Source organism: Schistocerca nitens, chromosome 10 (assembly GCF_023898315.1).
Source record: "Schistocerca nitens isolate TAMUIC-IGC-003100 chromosome 10, iqSchNite1.1, whole genome shotgun sequence".
NCBI lineage: Eukaryota > Metazoa > Arthropoda > Insecta > Orthoptera > Acrididae > Schistocerca > Schistocerca nitens.
In genome coordinates this window covers 98864293-98891568 of record NC_064623.1, presented here as the reverse complement: position 1 = coordinate 98891568, position 27276 = coordinate 98864293, and the positions used below count along the sequence as shown (strand labels likewise).

The 27276-nt window shown below is 41.4% G+C and overlaps 1 protein-coding gene across 1 annotated transcript in view; it reads right to left on the bottom strand.

Annotated features, from left to right (window-relative positions):
• Positions 1–10153: 10153 nt before the first annotated feature.
• LOC126210665 (WD repeat-containing protein 36) overlaps positions 10154–27276 on the bottom strand; it is a 96195-nt gene continuing 79072 nt past the window's right edge. Inside the window, exons 11-13 of the mRNA XM_049939995.1 lie at positions 25334–25463; positions 22676–22857; positions 10154–14242 (exon numbers count right to left, since the gene is read on the bottom strand). Of these exons, the coding sequence (XP_049795952.1) occupies positions 14000–14242; positions 22676–22857; positions 25334–25463 (555 nt within the window). The 3' untranslated portion in view covers positions 10154–13999. The remainder of the gene's footprint in view (positions 14243–22675; positions 22858–25333; positions 25464–27276) is intronic.

Sequence of the window (27276 nt, the reverse complement as noted above, 5' to 3'; positions counted from 1 at the left end):
GCTTCCGGGTTGTGCACGATATGTGACCGTCGGAAGATGGCCGATCATCGTCCCTGTCGGTTGGTACGGTCTGTACGGTGGCATACCATGTTTCGTAAGTTGAATGTCTCGATGGGGAGTAGTGGGTTTCTGCCAAGAATAGTATGTCTATTTTGAGGTTTCCCACAAATTCGTTGATGATGCCCTTTTCATTCTTCAATCCTTCTGTGTCACAGTTGCTAAATAGGATTGTTCTTCTTGTGGGCCTGATTTCCATGGGAGGTGCACAAAGAAATTTGTCACTCCTCCGATATTGCCACGATTTTGGATGTGAGATCTGATGCAGTTATGGATAGTTGAGGAGGCGATGGAAATGACGTCAGTCCACTGGAAGTGTTCCCCATGTTTTTGATTGGACTGGAAATGTCTAAGACGGCTGACAGTCCGCTGTTTTGTCAGTCGGTATTTCTTTCTTGTCGTGATTGGCTTCTGGAGGTCGTGGAGTTGTTTTGCCGGAGGGTGGCCCAGGTTCTTCTTCCCATTTGGCGTGCTTCTGCTGGTGTGGGCATTAGGGTCCTTATTGATTTCTGGTTGGGCTGTTCTGGCTGTTGGTGCTGTCATTTGGGACTTTTGTGTGAGGGTGGTGTGCCCTGACGGTCTTTTGAAATTCTTCACACCCTCTAAATGATGGTGGACGGACATTCTGGTTGCAGTTAACATAGCTGGGGGTGGCATTTATTGGTCACTTGCAGACCCTCGCGCTGGGGATGTCTCCACATCACTCACACCTGGCTAGCATTTCACAATAGTTTAGAGTGAGGAAAAAACTGGCATTTCTTGCACTGTAGTGGGCCGTCTTTGCTCTCATACAACTCGACAGGCACCTCCGTGTCGAGAATATAACTGACGTGGTAGACTGCCTCATTTTCTGGTTTCTTCTCTAGAGTGGCGCAGAATACATGCGTGGGGTGTAGACATTTGTTTCATTGTCCTCTTTTTGTGCTGGTCTACTCCTTGAGACTGGAAGTTCAGCAGTCTGATGTCTTCCTCCACTTTGTTCTCTGTCATTGTTTCACGAAGGCCTTTTATGACCACCTTAAGTTGATGCTCATTCTGTGGTAGGTGTGTGATATTGTTTACATTGTGGTGCCTGAAGAAGTCTAGGCAGTCTCATCTTTGCTGATCTCAAAGTGGTACTTTATAGTTTTTCCTATATGGATTGCCTCGATTGGGCCGTCCGTGCGCTTTTTTAACGTGACGTTTAGTGTCAAGCTGTAGCCTGCATATTGTATTGTGCTCAGCGCAATCCTTGGTTTTCTTGTTGTTGTCTGTGGCAAGTTGGTCAGTGTGTTAGGTTGGTGCGATGTCTCAGCTGTGCCGGCTGCATCGGTCTGTCATACAGCTACGGTGAGTGGTCAGAATTGGTTTTCTGTGCGAATCGTGAACTGCTTGTTTGGCGCACTGTCGTCACCTGAATTTTTTCTTTCGATGGTTTCTTTGGTGGGAGAATTCTCCTTCCTCATCACTCTGCTCCATTTCTTCATCTCCACTTGTTTCTGGTTCAAATGAGTGGTAGTACTGACTGTACTCCTCATCGTCAGTCTGGTGTGTTACACCTTTGTTCGTCTCGATTTCAGCCATCTCCACATTGCAGTTGGCTGCCATGAAGGTGTCGTGTTGTTCTCGGAACTTCTCTTTCTGTTCGCGACGTGCCATCTCGACACTTCGTTCCATTGTGGGTTGTGGGTTTGGCTCAGACCTACTCACAAGAGCTGCCTTTTCCCTACTCTCAGCCTTTGCCTTGAAGAGTGCGGGTGTAAACCCCACGGGGGCCGACTTCCTGTCAGTCGGCCTTCCAGGGCTGAGGCTCTGCACCCTCATAATTCCTTATACTATCCATCTAGCACCTAGCTACTATGGGTTCTCTCGCCCGTCATCTGTAACAGACCTAATCGATGGCAATTTTGCTTTCTATGCATCAGAGGGTGAAGACACTCCTGCCATGTGCACACAGCTTGGCTGCTCGGTGGCCAATGAATGCAATACCATCACTTCAGTCTTTCGCGTATTTATTCTCATACCACACTTATTACCGAAAATCCTTTTCATTGTACAGAGGACCTCCTTCCTTCATCCCTGTGACCACAGCAGTATCATCTGCAATACATATAAATTACAAGAGATAAATAATTGACACTATGCACCATCACAAACCATGAGAACCACATTACAATGAAGTTAAAACAAGACAAAGGACAAAATTTAAGAAAATGGGTTCTATTGTCTTTTTGTGACTTGCAAAATACCAAGCAGTTGTTGTTGTTGTTGTTGTTGTTGTTGTTGTCTTCAGTCCAGAGACTGGTTTGAAGCAGCTCTCCATGCTACTCTATACCGTGCAAGCTTCTTCATCTACCAGTACCTACTGCAACCTACATCCTTCTGAATCTGCTTAGTGTATTCATCTCTTGATCTCCCTCTACGATTTTTACCCTCCACGCCGCCCTCCAATACTAAATTGGTGATCCCTCGATGTTTCAGAATATGCCCTACCAACCAATCCCTTCTTCTAGTCAAGTTGTGCCACAAATTTCTCTTCTCTCCAATTCTATTCAATACCTCCTCATTAGTTATGTGATCTACCCATATAACCTTCAGCATTCTTCTGTAGCACCATATTTCGAAAGCTTCTATTCTCTTCCTGTCTTAACTATTTATCGTGCACGTTTCACTTCCATACATGGCTACACTCCATACAAATACTTTCAGAAACGATTTCCTAACACTTAAATCTATACTTGATGTTAACAAATTTCTCTTCTTCAGAAACGCTTTCCTTGCCATTGCCAGTCTACATTTGATATCGTTTCTACTTTGACCATCATCAGTTATTTTGCTCCCAAAATAGCAAAACTCATTTACTACTTTAAGCGTCTCATTACTAATCTAATTCCTGCAGCATCACCTGATTTTATTCGACTACATTCCATTATCCTCATTTTGCTTTTGTTGATGATACAAAGCAGTATACTGTGTAATTCCAATACAGAAACTGTTCATCCAAACAAGAACGCTAATGTCATATGTGCAGCAAGACTTGTTACAGTCACATCAAATATACACTTGAAAAAGAGGGACAGCACACCATAAAAGATCTGAATGGGGAAGAAATTGGTAGTTGTGATGTACATGTACAGATAAACAAATTGGCATTTATTTGGTAATAAATATGCAACTAGTCACTTTTTTACGATTTATTCAACCACGAACATGTTTTCGAGCTACTGCGAGCTTATCTTCAGGTGGAGGTGTTACAGAAACATTATCTTGTGGACCAAGTGTAGCTAGATACAGTGCTGGTATTGAGTGCACTGCCTTGTGGTATTCACATCAGATTGCTTCTTATAACATACATTATTACGCTATGTACACAAATAAACATTGTATGTAGCTACACTTGGTTTTACCTGTGAGCCAGTGTAAAACCAAGTGTAGTTCCATACTGTGTTTATTCGTGTACATAGCATAATAATGCACATTATAAGAAGCAATCTGATGTGAATACCACAAGGTAGTGCACTCAACACCAGTACTGCATCTAGCTACACTTAGTCCACAAGATAATGTTTATGTAACACCTCCATCTGAAGATGAGCCTGCAGTGGCTCGAAAACATGTTCTTGGTTGAATAAATCAAAAAAAGCGACTTGTTGCATATTTATTACCAAATAAATACCAGTTTAAATCCCAGTCGCAGTTTGTCATCCACAATGGATATACTGAAGATAAACAAACGATTACAGTTTCAGAAAAGTTGGACAATTTATTAAAGAGAAAGAGTTTCACAAATTGAGCAAATCAATAACACACTGGTCCACCTCTGGCCCATATGTAAGCAGTTATTCGGCAAGGTATTGATTGATAGAACTGTTGGATGTCCTCCTGAGGGATATAATGCCAAGTTCTGTCCAATTGGTGAATTACATTGCCAAAGGGTTGTATGGCAGATGACAGTCAGTTTGGTATTCTACTGGTGTCTGGGGTATTTCCAGACACATCTAGATTGGTCAGAGAGACCTGGAATCTCACGGACTGAAGTAGAATTGTTTTTAGTGACGAGTTCCACATTGAACTGAGCCCCGATGACACGTCCAGAGATGCCCCGGACAGCGGTGGCATACCAGCCTGACAGCTGCCTGCCACACAGCCCAACAACCAGCAGTGAAGGCCTGTGATGCTATTACATTTCATAGCAAGACCCCTTTGGTTGTCGTCCGTGGCACCCTTACAGCAAAGTGGTATTCTTTGCCCTATTTTGTTGCCTTTCATGCCAAGTCATGCTAGGTTTACATTTCAGCAAGACAATGCCCACCCACCTGCACACAGCAAGAGTTTCTACTGTTTGTCTTCATGCTTGCCAAAACAAACCTTGACCAGTCAGGTTTCCAGATCTCTCCCCAACTGATTAGATCAGTACTTGTTCCATAGATCATGAATACGACACTTCTTAATGATGTGGAATGTGCCAGGTTAATAAAAGGTGTCTATACAAGATATTACATTACATAAAATATTACATGACACTTAATATTTTTAATTTTTTTTCCCTGGTGGTTGGGGAAATTACCCATTTACTATATCCAAAAATTCATCTAATGAGTAGAAGGAGTTGCCATTAAGAAGTTATTTTAATTTCCTTTTAAATGCTATATGGCTATCTGTCAGACTTTTGATGCTATTAGGGAAGTGACCAAACACTTTTGTGGCAGCATAATTTACCCCCTTCTGAGCCAAAGTTAGATTTAAGCTTGAGTAGTGAAGATCATCCTTTCTCCTAGTGTTGTAGCCATGTACACTGCAATTGCTTTTGAATTCCTTAGGCCCCCTACAAAACCTTTCACCTGACTCCATCAACCTCCTGACCCCACCAACACCCCGCACCCCTACCTTCTTCCTAAAATTCACAAACCCAACAACCGGCCGCCCCATTGTAGCTGGTTACCAAGCCCCCACAGAACGTATCTCTGCCTACGTAGATCAACACCTTCAACCCATTACATGCAGTCTACCATCCTTCATCAAAGACACCAACCACTTTCTCGAACACCTGGAATCCTTACCCAATCTGTTACCCCCAGAAACCATCCTTGTAACCATTGATGCCACTTCCTTATACACAAATATTCCGCGCATCCAGGGCCTCGCTGCGATGGAGCACTTCCTTTCACACTGATCACCTGCCACCCTACCTAAAACCTCTTTCATTACCTTAGCCAGCTTCATCCTGACTCACAACTTCTTCACTTTCGAAGGCCAGACATACCAACAATTAAAGGGAACAGCCATGGGTACCAGGATGGCCCCCTCGTACGCCAACCTATTTATGGGTCGCTTAGAGGAAGCCTTCTTGGTTACCCAGGCCTGCCAACCCAAAGTTTGGTACAGATTTATTGATGACATCTTCATGATCTGGACTCACAGTGAAGAAGAACTCCAGAATTTCCTCTCCAACCTCAACTCCTTTGGTTCCATCTGATTCACCTGGTCCTACTCCAAATCCCATGCCACTTTCTTTGACGTTGACCTCCATCTGTCCAATGGCCAGCTTCACACGTCTGTCCACATCAAACCCACCAACAAGCAACAGTACCTCCATTATGACAGCAGCCACCCATTCCACATCAAACGGTCCCTTCCCTACAGCCTAGGTCTTCGTGGCAAACGAATCTGCTCCAGCCCGGAATCCCTGAACCATTACACCAACAACCTGAAAACACCTTTCGCATCCCGCATCTACCGTCCCGACCTGGTACAGAAGCAAATTACCAGAGCCACTTCCTCATCCCCTCAAACCCAGAACCTCCCACAGAAGAACCACAAAAGTGCCCCACTTGTGACAGGATACTTTCCGGGACTGGATCAGACTCTGAATGTGGCTCTCCAGCAGGGATACGACTCCCTCAAATCCTGCCCTGAAATGAGATCCATCCTTCATGAAATCCTCCCCACTCCACGAAGAGTGTCTTTCCGCCGTCCACCTAACCTTCGTAACCTCTTGGTTCATCCATATGAAATCCCCAAACCACCTTCCCTACCCTCTGGCTCCTACCCTTGTAACCACCCCCAGTGTAAAACCTGTCCCATGCACCCTCCCACCACCACCTACTCCAGTCCTGTAACCCGGAAGGTGTACACGACAAAGGCAGAGCCACGTGTGAAAGCACCCACGTGATTTACCAACTGACCCGCCTACACTGTGAAGCTTTCTATGTGGGAATGACCAGCAACAAACTGTCCACTCGCATGAATGGACACAGGCAGACAGTGTTTGTTGGTAATGAGGATCACCCTGTGGCTAAACATGCCTTGGTGAACACCCAGCACATCTTGGCACAGTGTTACACCGTCCGGGTTATCTGGATACTTCCCACTAACACCAACTTGTCAGAACTCCGGAGTTGGGAACTTGCCCTTCAGTATATCCTCTCTTCTCGTTGGGAGCTCCAATGTTAGGCGCGTAATGGGGCCCCTTAGGGATATGGCGGCTAAGGAGGGGAAGAAATCCATTGTGCACTCCGTGTGCATTCCGGGTGGAGTCATTCCTGATGTGGAAAGGGTCCTTCCAGATGCCATGAAGAGCACAGGGTGCAGCCAGCTGCAGGTGGTGCCACATGTCGGCACTAATGACGTGTGTCGCTTTGGATCTGAGGAAATTCTCTCTGGATTCCAGCGGCTATCTGATTTGGTGAAGGCTGCTGGTCTTGCTTACGAGATGAAGGCAGAGCTCACCATCTGCAGCATCGTTGACAGAACCGACTGCAGACCTTTGGTGCTGAGCCGGGTGGAGGGTCTGAATCAGAGGCTCAGACGGTTTTGCGACCGTGTTGGCTGCAGATTCCTTGACTTGCGCCACAGGGTGGTGGGGTTTCGGGTTCCGATGAATAGGTCAGGAGTTCACTACACTCAGCTGGCGGCTACACGGGTAGTGGAGGCTGTGTGGCGTGGACTGACCGGTTTTTTAGGTTAGAAGGCCTCGGGGAAAGTACGGGGTGGGCTGCAATCTCAAAGGGTGCATGGCAAATACAGGACGTGCTTGAATCATGGAACAGTCGGAATTGTAGTTGTAAATTGTTGTAGTTGTGCTGGGAAAGTCCCTGAGCTTCAAGCGCTAATAGAAAGCACAGAAGCTGAAATCGTTATAGGTACAGAAAGCTGGCTAAAGCCTGAAATAAGTTCCGCAGAAATTTTTACGAAGTCTCAGACAGTGTTCAGGAAAGATAGATTAGGCAAAATTGGTGGTGGAGTGTTTGTGTCTGTCAGTAGTGGTTTATCTTGTAGTGATACTCCGAGCGAATTGGTATGGGTGGAGGTTATACTTAACAGCCGAACTAAGTTAATAATTGGCTCCTCCTACCGACCCCCAGACTCCGATGATATAGTTGCGGAACAGTTCAGAGAAAATTTGAGTCTCGTAACAGATAAATACCCCACTCATACGGTTATAGCTGGTGGGGACTTCAATGTTCCCTCGATATGTTGGCAAAAATACTTGTTCAAAACCGGTGGTAGGCAGAAAACATCTTCCGAGATTGTCCTAAATGCTTTCTCCGAAAATTATTTTGAGCAGTTAGTCCACGAACCCACGCGAATTGTAAATGGTTGCAAAAACACACTTGACCTCTTAGCCACAAACAATCCAGAGCTGATAGAGAGCATCTTGACTGATACAGGGATTACTGATCGCAAAGTCGTTGTAGCTAGGCTCAATACCGTTTCTTCCAAATCCACCAGAAACAAACGCAAAATAATTTTGTTTAAAAAAGCGGATAAACTGTCACTAGAAGCCTTCCTAAGAGACAATCTCCATTCCTTCCGAACTGACTATGCAAATGTAGACGAGATGTGGCTCAAATTCAAAGATACAGTAGCAACAGCAATTGAGAGATTCATACCTCATAAATTGGTAAGAGATGGAACTGATCCCCAATGGTACACAAAACAGGTCCAAATGCTGTTGCAGAGGCAACGGAAAAAGCATGCGAAGTTCAGAAGAACGCGAAATCCCGAAGATTGGCTAAAATTTACAGACGTGCGAAATTTGGCACGGACTTCAATGCGAGATGCCTTTAATAGGTTCCACAACGAAACATTGTCTCGAAATTTGGTAGAAAATCCGAAGAAATTCTGGTCGTATGTAAAGTACACAAGCGGCAAGACGCAGTCAGTACCTTCGCTGCGCAGTGCCGATGGTACTGTTACCGACGACTGTGCCGCTAAAGCGGAGTTATTGAACGCAGTTTTCCGAAATTCCTTCACCAGGGAAGATGAATGGAATATTCCAGAATTTGAAACACGAACAGCTGCTAGAAGTAGATACCTTAGGGGTTGCAAAACAACTCAAATCGCTTGATACGGGCAAGTCTTCAGGTCCATATACAGACACCAATGGAATGTGTGGATGGATATGTATGTGTGTGCGCGAGTGTATACCCGTCCTTTTTTCCCCCTAAAGTAAGTCTTTCCGCTCCCGGGATTGGAATGACTCCTTACCCTCTCCCTTAAAACCCACATCCTTTCGTCTTTCCCTCTCCTTCCCTCTTTTCTGATGAGGTAACAGGTGCGCGAGTGTATACCCGTCCTTTTTTCCCCATAAGGTAAGTCTTTCCGCTCCCGGGATTGGAATGACTCCTTACCCTCTCCCTTAAAACCCACATCCTTTCGTCTTTCCCTCTCCTTCCCTTTTCCTGATGAGGCAACAGTTTGTTGCGAAAGCTTGAATTTTGTGTGTATGTTTGTGTTCGTTTGTGTGTCTGTCGACCTGCCAGCACTTTCATTTGGTAAGTCACATCATCTTTGTTTTTAGATATTTTTCCTACGTGGAATGTTTCCCTATATATATATATATATATATATATATATATATATATATATATATATATATTTTCCACGTGGGAAAAATATATCTAAAAACAAAGATGATGTGACGGGCTCTCCCATCACCTCAGGATTTTGACAATCTAAGGCAACATTTGGAACAAACTTGGCATGATATCCTACAGTTTGTTGCGAAAGCTTGAATTTTGTGTGTATGTTTGTGTGTCTATCGACCTGCCAGCGCTTTCGTTTCGTAAGTCACATCATCTTTGTTTTTATATATATGGCTACAGTGAAGATCCCTAGCTCTTTAAATAAGTGTCTGCAGGATGATCTTGGATGAGCTCCAGCAATTATTCTGATTACATGCTTTTGTGCAATGAACACACTTTTACTCAATGATGAGAATCAAAATAGGCGTGTTAAGCTAATTTACTGAGATGTATAATGCCAAAATTTGCAATGGCCCTAATAGCATAAGTAGCTGAACTCAAACGTTTCAGCAGATCCTCAGTGTGTTTTTTTCCAGTTCAACCCCTCATCAATGCATACATATAGAAATTTTGAATATTCTACCTTAGCTATCGATTTCTGATCGAAGTCTATATTTATCAATGGTGTCATTCCATTTACTGTGTGGAACTGTTTGGAGCATTACGGGCAGGGCTCTCCCATCACCTCAGGATTTTGACAATCTAAGGCAACATTTGGAACAAACTTGGCATGATATCCAACAGGACAGCCAACGACTCCATCAATCAAAGCCAAGCAGAATAATTGCTTCCACAAGAGCCACCAGAAGTGTATCTACACATTATAGACTTGCTAAATTTGTGAAGACCTTTCTCTTGAACAAATCGTACATTTTTTCTGCAATTATAATCATTTATTTGTCTGTGCATGTAATCACATCTACAGATTTCCATCCCATATGGATAATTCCTTCTTGGTGTGTTGCTTGCTTCTACTTTTTCTTAGTGTGTATTTCTCCATTATTCTTGGTTATATATACACACACATATACTGCATCTTCTGCTGTAAGTAGATGTTTCTAGTTATAGCAAACTCAAGATGACACATATTCCTAAAATATTAGTCTTTTATATTCTTCCTTTGTCTTACCTGATTGTTGTGCATCATACAAACTTTTACTAATCCATCTCTTTACCTGTAACAATGCTCGTTATGTGTCAAGGAATTTAACTGAGTTTCAGGATAATGAAAGCAGACTGTAATGGTGACATATGCTATGTGAAACCACTTCACAGCCTGTAATTTCATGAAGAAATGATCACACGATAAATATTAACAAAATTTGTTTTTATATATAAATTTCATTTACAGATACATTGGTGTACAAAATACAACACAAGATGGAAGACATCACTCACATAAAATATTAAATACCTACACTGCCTGACAGTTCTGCAACAGTGCACCAGTTCCAGTTCCAGTTCCATTCATTAGCAAGCATGAATTGCAGTATCCTCTTAAAGTGTGTGTAAAGAAAAATCTATACGAATGAAATCCTTAGTTACTACAAATTAAAAAGTACTCTTGTCATGCATAATGAATTTAATGGCCCTTCGATATGAAGAAAAATAAATACATAAGGATGACAGACATCTCATATTCACCCCTTTTGAGAACCCATCCAAAACAAAATTAACTGTTGAGTAAAGAACACATCTTGCACAGTGCAATTATTACAGCAAGTTTGCAACTACAGCCATAATGAAAAAAGCATGGAAGAAAGTTTCTGTATGCATCTTCAAATCTCATTAGTTTATTCACACTCATTTCCCCTCTTGTCACTACCAACTACCACTGCCAGCATTTAATCCTCTCATTCTTTTGCTATGGGCAAAACCACCAGCTCATCATCAGTGGACTCCAAATCTTTTGATAGTCACAAGTATTGAACACACAATTAAATGGGAAAAAATACTTCTGTCACGATAGAATGACTTCATAACCATTGCCTCGACAGTGAGACAGTATACTGTATTGCTCAACTGAAATAGCTACACCATTACCTAGAGTGCACAGGTTGGTAATTTTTAAAATGTAAATCAAGCAATCTACTCAGCAAGTAATGAAGACTACACACTGCAGTAAATCTGCCACTGCAATTCAGTTGCATCACTGGTACTGCTTCAAGTCCATTATTGCTTAACAGCACTGGGTATCCAATTACAGGCCAAAAGACAAAATGTCAGTACAATTTGAAATGCAGATTGACATACCTTCTTTTCTCTAGCATCTGGAAGAGAAGACAGAAATATTCACGTAATTACAAACAAGAATCGGATTGTCCAACCTAGTCTTTCACTGAAAACAACATATTAGTAATGAGACATAAAGGACTGTAATACTTGCACCGAGATAATCTTTCTTCGCACAAAGTGAACTGAGCTAACTCATTCAACACACAAACCACAGAAGAGGTACAAAGCACAGTTCTACTACTTGGTGATATAGTTTAAAGGAATATAAATAATGCCACAAGCAAATGTGAATGCCTCCAGAGAGTTGAAGTCTTCAGCAGTCAACAGGCTTTGTTTTCTTATATATGTTTACAAGGGAAAATGCTTCTGCAGGCATCCAAGACAGCTTAGTGTTAACAAAACTAATTTATAAGCAATGAGAAGAAGTAACTGTGAACATGGAAAAGGTAATGAAACTGGCAAGCAAAATATCAATGTTGATACATTAGATGGTGAATTATGGTAGGAGGACACAAGGTTAAGCAATTGGCATTCTGGAATCTGCCTGAAGAAAGAAGAGAGAAAGTGCACACAATAAATATCACACAAATGATGAGTATAACTGTGTTAAATCACATGGATTGCCCAGTGTGTTAAAATGCTGCTCCCGAGACTCAGGGAGGCAAGCCTTCTCCGGACTAGATGCCCCTCGTGAACTGACGACGAGAGCTGGAAAGTGAGCCAGCCTGGATGTTGTTTTTAGGCAGTTTGCCACAACCAACAAATAATGGGTTGGTACCCATGTCCTGCCCCAGATACAGGCTATGCAAACAATTGTAAAACATCCTCGCACTTGCAAGTGAGACTTACAACAGATGTGGACAGATGGGGGAGGGGTGGCATCAGGAAGGTCATCCAGGTACCAATTGTTGCTAACACTGCCTCAACCCATGAAAAACAATGCCAACTCCATAGTGCAAAAAGACAATAATAAGAAGAAGATGTGTAAAACTGTGTTATTATGCACCAATTTCAGCAAACAACAAAATGAAATACTAACTTTGCAATATCTTCACAGCTTTTATCTCACAGAACAAGGATAGAAAGGAATACAAAAAAGTGTTCTGTCAGTGAGATTTAGTTTACGGCCAGAATAAATGAGTCATCATGCACAAAAACTACACAGTTTCAAAAAAGGCAGTACTATGTTAGATGTTCATGAAAAAATGAAGCATCAGAAATAAAGAGGTCCATGGTTTATTGAGACAACACATGTGTTCATTCACATTACACTATGAACAAATGTTGTCACAGTGACAGTCTGACAGAACTTTTGCAAACAAAAGTGAAGGTAAGCGTTGAGGTATGCGTGGCAATGGTATATAGATATATAGTGTTCCACTTATAAGAATACCAGGAATTTATGCCATTACAGCCTCCTTCCCTCTTTCTTGGCCATAAATACGACAATGCTGCCACCAGGGATTGGTCTTCAGTTCCCTTTTGTCAGGTGATATTCTGTCCCATTAGAGCTTCAGTGCTTGAGAACTTGACAATGTAGTCAGCCAGAACAATCGACTGCGTGCGTCTACCCCCCACCCATTTTCTCTCTCTCTCTCTCTCTCTCTGAGTGTATGTGTGTGTTTTCACTGTTGTTGTTAGCCCTGATGAGAATAATGTATGAAAGTTCCGCAACATTTTCAGTTTTGTTTTTGTTCCTGTTTAATGTCACAACTATATCGTAAGTGGTCACACTAATTTTGTCCATTGTTGGTATTCCACTCAGGACTTTCAAATATCATTTCTCTATTTTAAAAGGTTGAGCTTCTTCAAAAGATCTCCCTTCGTCACTCAAGTTTAATTTGTAAGCTGTGTCATTGCACAACATGTGCCCCATTCACAGAATGTCATTTACAAATGGCTACAGATACAGCGTCAGCTTTCAGCAACGATACCAGAGAAGTTAAGCAAACTTCCTTCCTCTTCTAGAAATTCCCGCCCCCTCCCCTCCCATCCTCCTTGACAGATACAAGGAAACCTGAGCAATTGCCAGTATTACTTTAAATGCCAAACACTTGAAATCCAACTCAACAATCCAGTAATGTTGAACATCACAACTTGTTATGAACTGTGTCGTATCAGTACAAATACAACAATATAGGAAAAGACAGAGTAGTGCTACTTACCATAAAGAAGACGCGTCAAGTTGCAGACAGGCACAATTAAAAGACACTCACATATAGCTTTCGGCCACAGCATTTGTCAGTAGAAGAGACACACACGTGCAGCATTCAAACACATAAGCAAGCACACCTCACACGTGCATGACCACCGATTCCATCACCTCGGGAAGGAATGCTGGAGTTGGTGGTCATGTGTGAGGTATGCTTGCTTGTCTCTCTCTCTCTCTCTCTCTCTCTCTCTCTCTCTCTCTCTCTCTCTCTGTGTGTGTGTGTGTGTGTGTGTGTGTGTGTCTTTAATTGACGAAGGCTGTGGCCAAAAGCGATATGTGAGTGTCTTTTAATTGTGCCTGTCTGCAACTTATCATGTCTTCTTCACAGTAAGTAGCGATCTTTCTTTTCCTATGTTGCTGACATTCGTACCTGGAGTTCAATATAAATACAAATCAGCTTTCAGTAGTAAAAGCAGAGAAGTTTAGTAATGTCCCTCTTCTGACCCCCTAACCTTACCTACATCCCTGCCACTTATAATGCGACCAAGCATTAGGCAATATTCAGTTAAATACCAAATACGGTATTCAAAACAAACACAATGGTCCAACTGGGGTCCACATCATCACAACTTGTTACAAACTGTTACACACCAGTACAATCCAACTGAAGGGACAGTGAAGAGTGTCTCTGAAGGCACACCACTTTAAACACAGTCTCTAGCTCTTTGCGTGCACAGTCTAAAGTTCAGCACACAGCTCCTCACACAGTCTACGAAGTCCTGAAGAATGAGACAATGGCGAGGCACGCCATGAGGCGGTCCTGCAGCCGCTGCCAGCCCGCCGCCTGCGCCTCCGCCGCAGTCGGCAACAGGGCGCGTAGCTGCGGCTCAGACGCTGCGCGGTCACCGTGGTGCTTCAGGAAGAGCGCGAAGTGCGCCTGCGCCAACTCAAAGTCCTTGCCGTTCCTCATGGCATTAGTCAGGAGCTTTATAAATGTGGCCATGAGGGAAACCTGTAACAAATAACTCAAAAATTTAATAATTTTTACTATCTGATACTTACTTCAGAAGAGGACAGTTAATTAATAGTGTCCTGTCAATGCTGAAATAGGGGACTCCGCTGTCTTGGAAGGAAAATGACACAGGATAGATGAGTAGTAGGGGGATACTTAGTTAATCACAGTTCAGATTTCAAAAGGGTTGCTCTACTGAGGAAGCTCTTTAGACCGTCATGAAATACATGACAAAATGTCACCAGCTGGGATCTTCTGTTACTTATCAAAAGCCATTTACTGGAGCCGTTAGTCTATTATAAAAATGCAGCTTTTATGGGATACCTGTTCTGCACACAATTGGTTTAGTTCGTACTTAAGTAACAGGATGGAGGAATTTTTCATTGCTGGTGGCAGGCTGGTATCGAGGCCGCGACCAGAGTTCTACCTGTTGCACCGACACCATTGCAGCACAGGAATCTAGGATCTGTTTGCCTTGAGGCTTCCTTCTTTCTTGTTAAAACTATTGTCATGCTAATGAATTTCCCTAGCTTCCCTGAACAAGCAGGCACGGTAATTCTTCTTCATAGTGAGAGCCTGCATGCCAGAGAATTTTATTGTGTGGTCAGTCTCGCATGGCAACACGAGGTGAATATTTGATAATGCCAGTCATTCAAAGTGACAAAATATCAAAAAAATCATTAAACAAATGTTGGCCATGATGAAAGTCAACATGCAATACATCAAGAAATGGCCACAAAAGCCTGAACAGTTTTATAGGATGCAGGAAGTTACAATTGGATTTGTGAGTAATAAAAACAAAGACATCATAACAGCTACATGAGGAGAAACCACAATGGACTTTCCACAGGGTTCACACATGGGCCGATTGCTGTTCCTGCTCTGTGTTAATGATCCATCATTGTATTTCAATCAGAAGGTAAAATTAGTCCCTTTTGAAAAAAATGCAAGCTTTATTGTCAAGTTCACCAAAGATGCATCCAAAGTAAATTATGTTTTTGTTAAAATTATGAACCAGTTTTGTACAAATGGATTAGCTTTCAACTTTGAAAAAACACAGCTGACCTAGTTTTGCACAGTCAAAACTACCCATGTACTATGAATGTACCAACAAAAAATAAGAAACTGAGTACAAAGTTCTTGGGTGTGATGAAAATCTAAATTGGAAAAAAAGCCATGTAGTAAACCTGGTACAATATTTACGTTCAGCTACCTTTGTCAAATGAATAATTGGCATCTTTAGAGAGACAGGTTATCACCAAGTTAACATGTTTCACACATTTTCATTCACTGCAGTAATGCAGGATAATACGCTGGGTTAACTCATCAATTAAGCAAAAAGTATTCACTGCACAGAAAAAAGTAATTTGAATTATATGTGGAGTTCGCATACATACATACTGACAGCATCTGTTTCAACAACTGAAAATAATTAGGTTTTAAAAATAAATATATGACATTTAAACAAAAAGGGAATATCATTGTAAAAATCTCAAGTTTCCCGTCGAACGAGTCTTCAAAATGGTGTGACATTTCAACAAGGGTCACACACATTAAGTTTCCAAAGTTGATGAAATCGGTAGTCATTAATAATCCCCGAAAAGGAAGCAACAATCAAAACAATGGTTCACTACTGGTTAATCTACTTGATAGATGGTGTACCTGGTCCTATTAACCAAACAAGTTACTGCAACAATTTATCAGATGTGAAGGTTGCAATACTCAAACATTTTTTAGAAAAAAGGAAAAACAGTCACAAAACTTTGACAAGAAACTGAAAGAAATGGCCCCATTTGGTGAAGAACAAAGTGCTGTCTCAGGTGTAGTTGCTGTTTATCTTCTATTAGTAGCCTGGTATTTACTTAATTACAAATAGTTACCTACATTTATAAATACTGAGTCCTGTTCATCGTGCATCATTACATGTCACACAGCACTGTAACAAACAGTGCTATTTGCCATGTAGATAGATAACAGACCTTTGTAATCACTCAGTCTAGATATGCAAATAATTTGTAGAAAGAGTGGCCAATGATGTACCTATTTGATTTTCTTTTGAATCTGTAGGCTTTCACTATTTCTTGCTTCTTGTTGGTCTTTAAAGAGGGGCTGCACACAAAAACAAAGTCAGCCTGTTCCAATACTTTATGGTTAGATGTATACAGTCAGTCTATTTTTAGCCTTCATTGTAGTGTACAAAGTTCCATGTCAGTCAGCATTTAGCATAATCTACTGCTTAAAGTCACTGCTGATGGTACTGTCACAGAGTAAGATTTAGACAGTCAGTCGCTGCACATTCAATCACTCGTGTGAGGTTTTAACTGAACACTTACGGAGTATGGAACAAGCAATAATGCCGCTTGTTCGTGTAACTTAGACTCATTGTAGACATTATGAGTTTACTAGTCTGTGTTACTGTAAGTGTGAGTTTATTATATAAAAGCTAACAATCATTGTGCAGACAGTGAAAATGAATGTTCATCTTTCTTCTTCATTTTTTTCTGGCGTTACCCCTTATCTTCACAGAATAGGCATTCAAGTCTGAATTTGGCAGTGTTAGAGGGGTAGAGGGTGACCAAATGCCCTTCTCATCCCCACCCTCTTCCCTCCCTCTCGGGAGATATATATATGTGCCTCTTCTGTCTGGACCTTAAGTTATCCCATGTGGAAGTGGGAGAACAGGTTTGAAATGTTTGTAAATCGTGTAACTGAGGTGGGACATGGGTACCAACTCAGTATTCACCTAGTCAGTTGTGGGAAACTGCCTAAAAACATCCAGGTTGGCCGGCACACCAGCCTGGGCCGTTAAACCATCGGGCAGATTCAATACAGAACTGGTATGACTCCCAAAATTCTGGAAGCTGTGTACTCACATGTACAACTGTTGGGGCAGGTTGAAAGTAAATATAAAAACTTTAATATCTACTTTGATGGTGTTTTGAAACATTATTAGGGTGTATACGTTGACAAGGAAAAAAAAATTCCCGGATTTTTCCAGGACTTCCCAGTTAAAAAAATACACTTGTTCCCAGGTGAAAATGCACTTTTTTGTGTTAAGTGACACTACACTTCCCAACAGAGCTGTAAAAGTTATCAAACCTTTGAATGGTTAACATTTTATACATCAGCCGCGTAGAACTTACCACTGCGACTTGAGGGAAAAAAACATGCACTGTTGTTGTTGTTGTTGTTGTTGTGGTCTTCAGTCCTGAGACTGGTTTGATGCAGCTCTCCATGCTACCCTATCCTGTGCGAGCTTCTTCATCTTCCAGTACCTACTGCAACCTACATCCTTCTGAATCTGCTTAGTGTATTCATCTCTTGGTCTCCCTCTACAATTTTTACCCTCCACGCTGCCCTCCAATGCTAAATTTGTGATCCCTTGATGTCTCAGAACATGTCCTACCAACCGGTCTCTTCTTCTAGTCAAGTTGTGCCACAAACTCCTCTTCTCCCCAATTCTATTCAACACCTCCTCATTAGTTATGTGATCTACCCATCTAATCTTTAGCATTCTTCTGTAGTACCACATTTCGAAAGCTTCTATTCTCTTCTTGTCCAAACTATTTATCGTCCATGTTTCACTTCCATACATGGCTACACTCCATACAAATACTTTCAGAAACTACTTCCTGACTCTTAAATCTATACTCGATGTTAACAAATTTCTCTTCTTCAGAAAAGCTTTTCTTGCCATTGCCAGTCTACATTTTATATCTTCTCTACTTCGACCATCATCAGTTATTTTTCTCCCCAAATAGCAAAACTTCTTTACTACTTTAAGTGTCTCATTTCCTAATCTAATTCCCTCAGCATCACCCGACTTAATTCAACTACATTCCATTATCCTCGTTTTGCTTTTGTTGATATTCATCTTATATCCTCCTTTCAAGACACCGTCCATTCCTTTCAACTGGTCTTCCATGTCCTTTGCTGTCTCTGACAGTATTACAATGTCATCGGCAAACTTCAAAGTTCTTATTTCTTCTCCATGGATTTTAATACCTACTCCAAATTTTTCTTTTCTTTCCTTCACTGCTTGCTCAATATACAGGTTGAATAACATCGGGGATAGGCTACAACCCTGTCCCACTCCCTTCCCAACCACTGCTTCCCTTTCGTGCCCCTCAACTCGTATAACTGCCATCTGGTTTCTGTACAAATTGTAAATAGCCTTTCGCTCCCTGTATTTTACTCCTGCCACCTTTAGAATTTGAAACAGAGTATTCCAGTCAACATTGTCAAAAGCTTTCTCTAAGTCTACAAATGGTAGAAACATAGGTTTGCCTTTCCTTAATCTTTCTTCTAAGATAAGTCATAAGGTTAGTATTGCCTCACGTGTTCCAACGTTTCTACGGAATCCAAACTGATCTCCCCCGAGGCCGGCTTCTACCAGTTTTTCCATTCGTCTGTAAAGAATTCGCGTTAGTATTTTGTAGTTGTGACTTATTAAACTGATAGTTCGGTAATTTTCACATCTTTCAACACCTGCTTTCTTTGGGATTGGAATTATTATATTCTGTCTCATACATCTTGCTCACCAGATGGTAGAGTTTTGTCAGGACTGGCTCTCCCAAGGCTGTCAGTAGTTCTAATGGAATGTTATCTACTCCCGGGGCCTTGTTTCGACTCAGGTCTTTCAGTGCTCTGTCAAACTCTTCACGCCGTATCGTATCTCCCATTTCATCTTCCTCTACATCGTCTTCCATTTCCATAATATTGTCATCAAGTACATCGCCCTCGTATAGACCCTCTATATACTCCTTCCACCTTTCTGCTTTCCCTTCTTTGCTTAGAACTGGGTTTCCATCTGAGCTCTTGATATTCATACAAGTGGTTCTCTTTTCTCCAAAGGTCCTTTGATTTTCCTGTAGGTAGTATCTATCTTACACCTAGTGAGATAAGCCTCTACATCCTTACATTCATCCTCTATCCATCCCTGCTTAGCCATTTTGCACTTCCTGTCGATCTCATTTTTGAGACGTTTGTATTCCTTTTTGCCTGCTTCATTTACTGCAGTTTTATATTTTCTCCTTTCATCAATTAAATTCAATATATCTTCTGTTACCCAAGGATTTCTACTAGCCCTCATCTTTTTACCTATTTGGTCCTCTGCTGCCTTCACTACTTCATACCTCAAAGCTACCCAGTATTCTTCTACTGTACTTCTTTCCCCCATTCCTGTCAATTGTTCCCTTATGCTCTCCCTGAAACTCTGTACAACCTCTGGTTTAGTCAGTTTATCCAGGTCCCATCTCCTTAAATTCCCACCTTTTTGCAGTTTCTTCAGTTTTAATCTACAGTTCATAACCAATAGATTGCGGTCTGAGTCCACATCTGCCCCTGGAAATGTCTTACAATTTAAAACCTGGTTCCTAAATCTCTGTCTTACCATTATACAATGTATCTGATACCTTCTAGTATCTCCAGGATTCTTCCATGTATACAACCGTCTTTCATGATTCTTGAACCAAGTGTTAGCTATGATTAAGTTACGCTCTGTGCAAAATTCTACCAGATGGCTTCCTCTTTCATTTCTTACTCCCAATCCATATTCACCTACTATGTTTCCTTCTCTCCCTTTTCCTACTCTCGAATTCCAGTCACCCATGACTATTAAATTTTCGTCTCCCTTCACTAACTGAATAATTTCTTTTATCTCATCATACATTTCATCAATTTCTTCATCATCTGCAGAGCTAGTTGGCATATAAACTTGTACTACTGTAGCAGGCGTGGACTTCGTGTCTATCTTGGCCACAATAATGCGTTTACTATGCTGTTTGTAGTAGCTTACCCACACTCCTATTTTTTATTCATTATTAAACCTACCCCTGCATTACCCCTATTTGATTTTGTATTTATAATCCTGTATTCACCTGACCAAAAGTCTTGTTCCTCCTGCCACCGAACTTCACTAATTCCTACTATATCTAACTTTAGCCTATCCATTTCCCTTTTTAAATTCTCTAACCTACCTGCCCGATTAAGGGATCTGACATTCCACGCTCCGATCCGTAGAACGGCAGTTTTCTTTCTCCTGATAACGATGTCCTCCTGAGTAGTCCCTGCCTGGAGATCCGAATGGGGGAATATTTTACCTCCGGAATATTTTACCCAAGAGGACGCCATCATCATTTAACCATACAGTAAAGCTGCATGCTCTGTATATTTTCGTATTACAAAATGCTGCATATTTTTGTAATTACAAACATGTAAATTCAAATTCCACCAAACAAAGACATTGGTTTCCAAAGTATTTAAACTGAGACTGTGATGCCCTTTTGTAAGCCAATCATAGTTCATGTCACATGATCTCGCCAGCTGATGACAGCAGATATTCAGAGGATAGGACATGTGATGCAGTCAGCCAATAACCACATCACTGGTAAGAAGTGTGAACACAGAAATAGGGAAAGTTAATGGTTTAAATTAATATATGTAGTATAACTAAAAGAAAAGCTAAGCTTTCACTTATAATTAAATCTTGAAGATTAATAAGCTACAAGAGAAGCTAGACTTTCACATGTTATATTGGTCTTTGTGTGTGTGTGTGTGTGTGTGTGTGTGTGTTACACTGTAAGATACATCACACAAATGTGCCAGTAAAATTTAAAATAATGACATAAATTTCTGGTCTACTGGGCTCAAAATTCTTCTAAGTAGCTGCTCCTCAAAATGTTAAGTTTTAAACAAGAGTCAAACACTCTGTGATTTAAGAAATTCATTGCATATTCTCATACATAACGTAAAAGGAAATTTACTTTGAAAGTAATGCTTTTCAAACCACCATTCACAATATTTTCCCGAGACCTCTAAGAAACAGGTTCGTTTCAGCAACTGATACAGTGTGCCAGAAAACAGGCATTACTGCACTTGCGCAGCTACGACAGTGGAGGAAGCCCTTATGTTCCTATGTATAAAGCATTAAGATATATTAAGTCATAAAAGAAACAGGACATCAGAGGATACTCCAAGAGCATAGGAAATTCATAAACCATACTAAATTGTGTAAGTCAGCTTGAAGTGCACATTCGTATGTCAAGATCCACAATGAACTAGGCCCCAACCTGATATTATGCTTTTCAGTGTGGTTTTCGGGATGCAAATTTTCTTGGAGTACCAATACTGTACTATCCTGTGTATGGTTCTGTATTATGGCAAAATGCCATATGTGCCAGAAGATGAAAACGTGCACTTGAAATTTAGCCAACAGGAGGAACTGGCCTATACTGTGTAACGAAATGCTTCATTTCAAGTAAATTGACTGCCTCAGTGGAAAAGATCAATAAAAGCCAACCTTCTTTAGCAAACTGACAAAAATAACTTCATTGTTCAGCCAGGTGATTATTGCTTGACTGCCAAAAATGTGGAAATGAAATAAAATCAGAAAACAGCCTATCATAATTATGTGAATGTATTTTAACTCATTTGAGTGCCCCCAGTCACAGAAATCGTTTATGTTCCCATTTGACGTGGGAGCTATACACGAAGAGGAAACAGCAAAATCACTAAATATAAACATGGGTCACATGGAGACTACCCCCTCCCCAGTACAATTCAGACTGCTCTGTGCATGTGCGAATCTGGCAGCTTGGGCAAGCCACAAAAAAACTTTTCTGGTTAGCATGTGGCTTCAAGTAGCCAGAGAAGCGGGAGAAGGTATTGCTCATATGCAACTGAACTTCGCCCGCTGACAACTGCTGGAACGGACCTAATGTAAACAGTTGTGATGTCATGCTCATTGGAAGCAGTGTCTTGTTATGAAGTATATCATAGTCTTCATCCTAAGGCCTTTGACACATTTTGCCGTTGGCAGACACTTGCGTGCGCATGGTGTTTTGTTGTTGTAAATGGCACATTTTCTTTGCAACTAAAGTTTTATTTTCGTATTTTTCTCTTGTTTGTTTTATTGCTGCAATATTATTCTGCACTGATGGGATACAGCAATATTCTTTGTTAGACTATCAGTTCTTCCCAGTCAAAATTTAAAAAATTAAACTGAAAATTAAAACCATGAAAAATTCCCAGAATTCCGAATAATTTCCGGGTTTTTCCCAGTTTTCTCCTGGATGAAAAAATTCCTGGGTTTTTCCTCAATTTCCCAGTTGTCCTGTGGTGTACACACCCTGATAATTTAAAGTTCACAGAAAGCAACCAGCAACCAACAACTGCATTTTAAAAGACGACTAAGACTTTTGAAGAAACAGATTAAAAGGTCAGTAAACTTTCAATGTGAACCACTGACAGTGGGAAAACCACAAAAGGAGAGACTTTAAGCATTTCAGAAGTGGTCTTACAGAAGGATACTGAAAATTAAGAGAACTGATAAAAGGAAGAGAGGAACATGTGGAAAACACTGGGAAGAAGAAGGAGCATGATGGTAGGACACATGTTCAGACAACAGGAGAGAGAACCAGGTGGCATATATACCGATCCACCACCCTCAGGCGCGAGGGACAGCACTTCCACCTCGAGGGCGGCCGGGCCAAGCTGGCGCAGCTTCTCCAGGGCAGGTGTCGGATCCGCCCCCTCCTCCCCGGCGTCCCTCAGCAGTTTGCCAAACACCGTCAGGCTGGATGGTACCAGGGCACGACTGCTGTCGAGCTCTTTGCCTGAAAATTTATTTTGCACTACTGTATGCAAAATATTTTGGTGTCAAAAATTCAAACAAAAACTAGAAGGTATAGAGGGCAAACCTGAACTCAAGCGACAAAATTTCAGAGGTCGTTTAGCGATATTTTGGTACAATGGATGTGGTGTCTTGAGATGGTTCATTACAGATTAACTCCAATTCATTTGTTCTGTTACCTTCAGTTGTATCCGTACCTGTAGAGCACTAAAAATACCCACACAACAGCAAAAATGTCAATGGCATTCACTGTGTACCTTGTATGCAAACAAACTTGCTCCATTCACCCACAGTACTTGCTGTTGGTGACAGTAATGCCACCTTAACTCTATGCCCTCAAGTTTGCATTCAGTACTGCCCGATTCAGGTTTGTTTGCTGGCAGTGTTGGTTGTCATCAACAGTGACACACAGCTGTACGGATAGTTTTACTGATGAAGAGTTGACAGTATGCACCAAACTGTTTCTGCAGTGACGGCAATCACATCACCTGTAAACCTAGCCATACAGCTGTTTATCACTAACACTGCCAGAGAAGTACACAGTAGTACTGAGTGTACGCTTTGAGGCTAAAAGTAAAGTGGGAATTAGATATTGGCATGTCCCATGGATCGTAAATGCAGTCTCTCACTATAATATGGAACAAGTCAGTTTTACAATTTTAGTACAGTTTCTCAACGGGAAATGTGGCAACATGCTGAACACTTATATTATTCCATTACAGGACACTACTAAATCTACATAAATTATCCTATTGAGTAGGAAAGCAGATACAACTTCAATTTGTGTTTTAAGTTAATTATTTATATGAATATCACAGTGCTTTCTGTGCCACACTAACAATGGACACTGTAAATCACTCCTCTACTACTAGAAATATATCTATGAATGTTAATGTTGTTTTCACATTCTTCTGTGCAAGAAACACTTTTTTTCTCAATGATGAATTACCTATCAATATGATACCGTAAGATATTAGGAAATGAAAAAGTCCTTCTCCAAGGAAAGATTCCCGACAGTACTGATAATAGAACCCAAGTTCTCTGCTCACAGCTCAGCTACAGAGGTGGAAAGTTTGAATATTGTGAAAATGTTATTTTCTGTATGTATATTATTTGACAGAAACCTTGAACACACCTGGGATAAATAATTAAGGAAATACACTGGACACATTTAAATTAGTGAAGAGACATAAGCACACCTTCATATAAGCCTGAGTTTCTTCAATTTCAATATCTCCGGCACAATGCGAAACATTATGTGGAACGGATAAATAGACTGTTTCAAACAAACAGATTTACGAGTAAGCCTTCCTGTAATGCACAAAAGCTTTCTTGCAATGCCATGCATTGCTGTTCATGGAATATGTCTATGGTGCTCCAGAGCTGATTAAACAAACCCAAAATAATCATACAGTTCTTTGAATTTTTTCTATCTTTTCCATTAACCTACCAACGAAAGAGTCCCACAATGCTGAACAATATCCTAGAATTATTCAGTCAAAGGTTTTGGGAAGACCATCTTTTATGGCATTCTTGGAATAATACTCTGTCTAGTAATTATGTTCATTTCAACTAAGCTCATGTGACTACTTCTTCTTAAATAATTCTGGCTGAATATTCCTAGATATTTAAATTCTGGTAGTGATTCCACCTACATTTATACTAGCAGATCAAAGAAAGTGTATAGCTGAAACATGTAACACAATTCCAACAACAAAAATCATATCTGGAGTTTTTTCATACATCAAAGCTATTATTCTCTAGAGTATTTCTGGTTTGTCATTGCAACTACAAAAATACGTGATTTTTTTCACAAGACGTGTTTCACTTTATTGAGGTGAAGTATGTGTGTGTGTGTGTGTGTGTGTGTGTGTGTGTGTGTGCGCGCGCGCGCGCGCGCGCGCGCGCGCGCGCGTGCACCACCTGTCCTTTTTTCCCCCTAAGGTAAGTCTTTCCGCTCCCGGGATTGGAATGACTCCTTACCCTCTCCCTTAAAAACCACATCCTTTCGTCTTTCCCTCTCCTTCCCTCTTTCTTGATGAAGCAACCGTTGGTTGCGAAAGCTTGAATTTTGTGTGTGTGTTTGTGTTTGTTTGTGTGTCTAACAACATGCCAACGCTTTCGTTTGGTAAGTTACATCATCTTTGTTTTTAGATACATATGTAAATATAAATAAAACAATATTCACTGCTAAATGGTCAGTATTGGTAAACAATTAGTGACCTATCCCCGTTACGCACAGATGGCACTAAGCATCGATGGCTGGACAACTTCTCTGGTATGGCTAAGTAATATGTATGTTCTGAACATCTAAGACAAAGTTTGATAAAATTCAAGCCTTACAGCTAATGTTGTAACAGTTTCCATTTCTGTCAGTGTATGTAGAGCTGGTCCTGTATAAATAAACATGCAGGGGATGCTACTGACAGAGAATTACTCAACTATTAACTAAAACATACCTTTTTCAGTTTGCTTCTCTGATTCCACATCAAACTGGACTTCACCACTCAATGACGGGACAGTTGGCAAGAAGAATGGAGCTGACTTTACAGTTTTTGGTGGCTCCCTCGGTTTATTTCGTTTGCGGATCTACAAACAAACACAGAATCAATATTACAACTTGTGTTACAAATGTATTTACAACTTGCATTAAACACATATGGAAATGAAACAAATAAATAAAAAGATGGCTCCAATATAATGTTCAAGATTCTATGATGACAGAGGGAGGGGTTCTGGATTGGGTGCCTCTTCAGCACCTGCTGCCTTAAATGACAGAGAGACACACTGCAACTGCACAGCACAGTATAATAAAGTTTCTCAGGAAGGATAATATTTTCACCTCTGTAATTAGTAATTGTTTACTCCTGCAATTCCAGGACAGAACTGTTTAGTCACAGTATGTGAATCACTGATGTAAGGAATTTGAGAAAGAGGGGAGGGGGGGGGGGCACTAAGCCACCAGAACGAAGAATATTGAAGGTATTTGAAAAATTGTCGATGGTGATCAGCTTTAACCCGTGCTCGAAACCTCCCAGCATCTCAAAATCATTATGGAAGTTGTAAGGGAACTGTAACTGATACAGCTGGCCACACAGTTAGTTGATACACAGCATACCAAGAAAGGACACTACCATTCACACACAATACATGCCACATATGTCTTCCAGTTCCGATCAGCAGCCTTCAGATGCCACTCACATTACAGAACTAAATTCTACTTCCACAACGAGTCCGTCAACTTGTCACATCCATTCTTCGACAGTGATTTCATCTGCCTCATGGAGCACTGACAATCAGGACTACTTCACATCTTCACAGTACAGCACAGATTGAGATCTTTCTGCCAGATGTGGATGTAACGAGACGCATCGTCAACACTCGGCCGCTTTTGTACCACCAACAGTTCCACGAGTTCAGCAGTTCTGGATAGTTCTGCAGATTCTACAGGTCTCTGCAGCCCATCTAAGTTCATGCAGCCATTGCCTGCACCAGACACAGCCACTGACAGACATAATCAGTTACCATTGTAACAGCCACAATTTACAAAGTGACAGTGGGAGAATTAGATGCCAAGACCAATTATGAGGGGCATTTAATAAGTAACGCAATACCTTTTTTTTTCCTCAGCTAAAATCAGTTGAAAAAAAATGTAGAATCTGTTGTGGGACATCGTAGAATATTCTCATTTTAGACCCTACAGTTTCGCGAAGTTCCGACAGGCAGCGACACTATACGTAGGCTTCAAAATGATGTCTACAATGGAGGTGCATTCCAGAGTGCTGTCACCGAGTTTGTTTCGGCGGAAAGTCAGAACACTGCACAATAGGCACTTGCCGAATGTCTGCGGAAACCTGGCAGTGAAAAGGAGCACGGCGAGTCGTCGAGTAAGGCGTCTGTCATCACAGCAACAATGTCACGCAAACCTGTCCAATCTCCTGCTTGCCGGCCACCCGCGACTTCTGCTATGTCGGAACATGCGATCACACTTATCCGAGGTGACCTGTGGATCGTAATCGAAGAACCTCGCTGCTCAACTGGACATCTCTGGTGGTAGTGCTGACACACTCATCTACCAGCTCGGGTACTCAAAGGTGTGTGCCCACTGGATTTCTCGTTGCCTGACAGGAGACCATAAGGAACAATGTGCACTCACCTGCACGGAATTAACTGCACGTTACGAGGCTGATTGTGACAATGTTTTGTCCGATGTCATCACAGGTGATGAAACACGGTTTCACCATTTCCAACCAGAAACAAAATGGCATTGTGTGGACTGGCACCACACCACCACTCCTCTGAAGAAAAAGTTCAAAGCCACACCCTCTGCCAGTAAAGTCATGGCGTTGGTCTCCCGGGACTCTGAAGGGGTATTCTGTTTGATGTCTTCCCTCACAGTGCA